General features: G+C 42.7%; 1 protein-coding gene and 1 long non-coding RNA gene across 5 annotated transcripts in view; one reads left to right on the top strand and one right to left on the bottom strand.

The window, feature by feature from the left end:
- Positions 1 to 3,155: 3,155 nt before the first annotated feature.
- Positions 3,156 to 4,877, top strand: LOC119308466. 3 transcript variants are annotated; one of them, XM_037584599.1, is made up of 3 exons: positions 3,156 to 3,634; positions 3,712 to 3,836; positions 4,534 to 4,877. In XM_037584599.1, exons 1-3 carry the CDS (start codon positions 3,483 to 3,485, stop codon positions 4,572 to 4,574), a joined length of 318 nt encoding a protein of 105 aa, XP_037440496.1. In that variant the 5' UTR covers positions 3,156 to 3,482; the 3' UTR covers positions 4,575 to 4,877. The 3 variants fall into 3 exon arrangements, 2 of the variants coding, with proteins under 2 accessions (XP_037440496.1, XP_037440495.1); XM_037584598.1 differs by having other exon boundaries at positions 3,159 to 3,634; positions 3,712 to 3,832; XR_005150132.1 differs by having other exon boundaries at positions 3,160 to 3,636; positions 3,715 to 3,832.
- Positions 4,660 to 5,097, bottom strand: part of LOC119308467 — a 1,768-nt gene continuing 1,330 nt past the window's right edge. For both annotated transcript variants that reach the window (XR_005150133.1, XR_005150134.1), the window contains 2 exons: positions 4,894 to 5,054; positions 4,660 to 4,798 (listed from right to left, as the gene is read on the bottom strand). This is a non-coding gene — a long non-coding RNA (uncharacterized LOC119308467). The remainder of the gene's footprint in view (positions 4,799 to 4,893; positions 5,055 to 5,097) is intronic.

Below are 5,097 nucleotides of genomic sequence, written 5' to 3'. Positions count from 1 at the left end.
TATAGCGACCCATTTCAAGAAGCGAATTACTGTACAACACATTTTACTACATCAGTATACTGTAGCTCCCCTATTTATTATCGCGCAAAAGTATATTTAAATATAGAAATGTTTTAAGCGTGAATATATTTTAAATTTTCCAACACTTTCTGAAATGTGAACTTTTAAAAAAATTCCAGACATATTTTGAACTGTGATTTTTTCCTAAAACGAGAACTTTGTTGAAATTACGAGTAAGTTTTGGAAACCTGAACTTTTTTATTTTTAAACTAATTTTGGAAACAGAAACATTTTTAAGATTATGAACGAAATAAATAGAAGAAAGTTTTTCAAAGGAATTCCAGAATATATTTTTAGAAACGTAAACATTTTTTGAAAAAACACAAATATTTTGAAAAATCTGAACATTTTTTAGTTTAAAGAAAACAAAATAGGAATATTTTTTAAATTTTGAAAGTTTTTTGAAAATTCGGACATTTTTTGAAACACACACATTTTATAATTTGTGAATAAAATTTTAAAACGGCAAATTTTTTTTAAAAGTCGGATGAATATTTGAAAACCATGCACATTTTTTAAAATACCAAAATATTTAAGAAACAAAAAAAATTGAAACTTTTGAAATAATTTTTAAAGGGAAGGAGATGAGATTTCCTTTATTTGTGAATAAAATTGGAAAACGGAAACACTTTTAAAATTTGGAACAATATATTAAATCATGAATATTTTTGAAAAAATTACAAATTAATTTTTGAAACTGCTAACATTTTTAAACTTCAAATGGTTTTCAATTTTTTGAATTTTTTCGACAAAGAGAACTTATTTGAAAAAGAAAAGAAAAACCCAAAGAAACCCGGTAATTAGAAGCAGAAGGGAAAACAAAAATCATAACTAAACCTTAGGAAAGGTTCCCAAAACCGCTAAAAAAATAGAAGGAACCTCTCGAAGGTTCGCAAAACCAATGCATGCGCTAGCCGATACTGGGTTGGCCCACCCGACCGTTAGCATCGCATCTCTGTGCGAAACCCTGTCAATTTGTCACTTAATTCATGAAATAGGGTTTCACATGAAACATGTGTGGACGCACTTAAAAAATACTTCTTGGCCGCTAACATACTGGCCCACACGAGACTCACTTTCTGGAGCAACAAGGACTCTCTCTTTCTAGGGAGATTAGAGAATGCAAAGATGTAAAAAAATCCTCTTTTCTGCATATGATTATGTAAAGTTATTAAATAATTTCAAATAATAAGGGTGTTTGTAAGCTTTATTCCATGTTATGCCTTAGCGAGCATCTCTAGTAGACCCTTAAAATGCACGAAACTATAAAATAAGCGCTAGTTTATAGTTTTAGACGAAAAAGCGACCCGAATAGAACCTGTAAACGACTCCGACCCGTAAAATTTTTTAAGGGGCGCAGAAAACATCCGGGCCAAACCCGTAAAAATAAGGATTTTGGAGACAACCCGAGAATGCTCTTTATACACGAAAACCGTTGGCGGGAATCCAACTGCCATCGGAACCTTCATGAATCCCTCCCGTCTGCCCGTCCCCAGCCACCGCGCTCGTCCCGACCACCGCGCCCGCCGGCCGTCCGCCCGACGGAGGAGCTAGCTAACTAGTGAGCGAGCTCGAATCGACGGACGAAGGAGCTAGCTAGCTGAATCGATCGATTCGACGGATGAAACGATCGATTTGACGGACGAAGCTAGCGAGCTGAATCAATCGATTCGGCGGACAAAGCTAGCTAGCTCCTGGATTGATTCGGCTTCGTGCGCTATATTTGGTCGCCCGCGGCTTTGTATTTGGTCGCTTCGAGCTAGCTGGACGCCGGCAGCCTCATATTTGGCCACTTCGTGCGTTGTTCGCCGGTTTCGTAGGTGCGAGCTAACTGATCGCAGACACGAGCAAGAGGAAGACGATATGTGGAAAAAATGTAAATATTCGGTTTTATAGTTTAAGTTTAAGGGGTCTGTCCAGGAGCAACTCAAACCAATCCTTAAAACGCTTTTTTGCGAACTAAAAACCGCGTTTTCAGTTCTGCGGTTTAAGAGGTCTACTAGAGATCTCTAAACATCACTTTGCAGCCGTGTTTATGAAAAAGCATCACTCTTGTAATACATAGGACGCGAGTTTTATTCATCATCTGTGGATTGTGTCCTAATATATTACTAGTAGACTGCCCGTGCGTTGCCACGGGCGATATTTTTCTTGATATAAAGACACTATAAAAATATAGGGCCATTTGTATTTCTGTCCCTAACTCAAACGACCTATTCAGATTTGCCTTTAATTTTGAAGCATGCTCAAATTTGTCCCTCGTGCCGTTAGGTGCCCTTACAAAAATGCACTTCCATGTCGTTTCCATCCGGTCAAAGGGCTTTGACCCTTTTTTGGACATTTTTGCTTCTGGAAAAAATAAAACAGGAATTGATAAAGAAAAGAGAGAGTGCATGGTTACCTTTTGGCCCAGGACAGCCCAACCCACTGGCTGGTCGTCTTCTTCCTCTTCAGAGGCCGAGGGCGTCTCGCCTGCGCGCTCACCCGAGCGCCGCCGTTCACGTGGCCAACGACAACAAGAAGCTGCACTTTCATGTCTGCAAGACCCGTCGTAAAACAGAGCATCCCCATGCTGAAGATCGTGACCTCGGGTGCCCTACAACTCTGCATCCAACGCAATCTCCGCGGCCTCTGGCCGACGTCCGCCATCTTCGATTTGCCGTCGTACGAGGTCCACCGGCGCTCCATTACCGTCCAAGAGATCCATATGGTGTTGCGGAGTCTTCCAGACACTTCGCCGATGAGCTCTTCTACCTCTAGCCCCCACCCCACGATGCCTCGCTCCAGAGACGATCTATTCGCTGCAGCTCTATCAAGGGTATATGTTTAAAGAGATTTTTTCAAAAATCATAGGTAAAGATATTTGGCAACCAGACAATTGATCTTTTTAACAAAAAAAAAAAGAGAATGAGTACCTGGCTCTATGGGGCGCACCTGCTTTTTTTCAAGGAATATAGAGAGCTTTATTATTCAACTAAAGGCATCCTTTGCTCAAAAGATAAAACAAAAACTAAAGGCATCCATGGACACAGTCAACCTTAACCGGTATAAATTGGCCTGGGCTTTGGCTGGATTTGTACTGGGCAGTAGCACATTTTCTCACCGACCTCTAAAAAAAATCTTACTGACAAGCCACTCCGTCACTCCACTCCCCTCACTCTGCTCACCCCATTCTCATCCGCTTCCATGGCCTCGCCCAGCCGCCACGGAGGCTGCTTCAATCTCTCATGACGCCTCGCTCCACATGCCCTTCCTTCCTTCCCTCCTCACTTCTCACCTTCACCGGTGCCGGTGGATCTCACCACGCACGTTCCCGGCTGTGCCAGAGTGGACACTTTAGCACTCGCTCCGCGGCTATATTGAGGAGATCAAATTGATGTATCGAGGGGGCAGGAGGTGGAGGACGGCACGCGGTGGCGGGGATGGATGGGCCGGCGATTGTGACGCTGCTGGGGATCCGGCGCCAACAGGCCGCGTCGCGGCTCGACGTTCCTGATGGCTGCCCACGGCACACAGGTCGCCACGCCCCCGTCGGGCTCCTAGACTGCCACAACGTCGGAATGGCCCCGCCTCCGTGTACGCCCCGTCCTCCTCCCACTCTGCTTGTTTGCTTTGTTTCAATTCTCATCGTCGTGCGCTTGTGGGTTCCAGCAGCAACTGCTGTAATTTGGACAGGAGCAAGTGCGCGGTGAGATGCACAGGGATGCCTGCATCGGCATGGCTAGCAGGAGGCCATGCTCAGGAGGGACCAGAGGTCTGCGCCACGACGCTGGTAGGTACGCCGCAAGGAGTGAATTAAGTGATCCACGGTTGTTCTCTGTTTTACACCCATAGCAAACTTTAGATTTGAGCATTGATCCAACTGTTTAGTAGTAAACCAGGTCACTTAATATCCATTGTTCACTCTGAGTGAATCTCACATCAAAACACCCAGTTTGTAACTGTAGTGAAATACAAGGTGTCGGATAATTTGTTCAGGACTACGGTCTCTGATTTAGGTGTAGGAGAATTTCTTCAGAACTATGGGCCTCTGATTTAGGTATAGGATAATCTCTCTCCATGTTATGTTTATCATGTCCTTTGAAAATGCATGAATCTCTACTATCATGTTTGTCAGAACAAATTTAAGTCGTAGCTCAAAAACTTTCACACAGATTATTTTGATTAGGAACGAATGAATGATCAATACTTACTTATACGTCTTCCTATTATTACTTAATTAGGAGCATCATACTACCTACTCCCTCCGTTCCAAAATAGATGACTCCACTTTGTACAAACTTTAGTATAAAGTTGGGTCATCTATTTTGGAACGGAGGGAGTAGCTGTTAATTTGTAGACGCTTTTAACTGTTACTTGTGATTTTTCCTCTACTTGCAGTTGGTCCTGTTTTCCCATATCATCTGCTTTGTAGAGATAATCTCTCTTTGATTTTTCATTTGGCTTACTCATTAGTTCTCCTATTTGCTTCAGAATCTTCACCAAGGATTTCGGAGGCGATGCAGCAGTGGTGAAGGCGATGGTTGTGCCGGGTGCAGGCAGGTGCAGACGGGTACATTCCTTGACAGTCAATTTCTTTCGTCCCATCCGACTATCATGCAGTCCGTCAGGCTGGGAGTGATGTACTTTCCTTTTCTTTTTTCTCCTTTTTCTGTTTAGAATGCCCCTTTTTCTGTTGATGAGGTCCTGTTACGGTCAGATGTCGCGGTCTCTGATAGTTCATGTGGAACAATCTTTACTGAAATGAGTAGAAAGACAATTAAAACCAGTGAAGAGTATCTCCAGACATTAGACATTAAGAATTGCCCTTTTGGTTGTGTCGTGCGATTATACCTGGACTCCATTTGGGGAGTTGATCGATAGTGGAGATGCTGCTAAGATGGCATCGATTGGCATTTTTTGCATTGATCATTTCTTTTTCCTTGCTATGTTGGTATTGCTAGCAAGATTTACCCTTTCGCAGTGAGATCCATACGGGGTAAGGTCGTGTGAGGCTACAAATGTTACATCCATTTAATAACAGAGGAACAATCTTTA

Source organism: Triticum dicoccoides, chromosome 5B (genome assembly GCF_002162155.2).
Source record: "Triticum dicoccoides isolate Atlit2015 ecotype Zavitan chromosome 5B, WEW_v2.0, whole genome shotgun sequence".
Taxonomy (NCBI): Eukaryota; Viridiplantae; Streptophyta; class Magnoliopsida; order Poales; family Poaceae; genus Triticum; species Triticum dicoccoides.
This window is presented reverse-complemented; position numbering and strand designations above follow the sequence as displayed.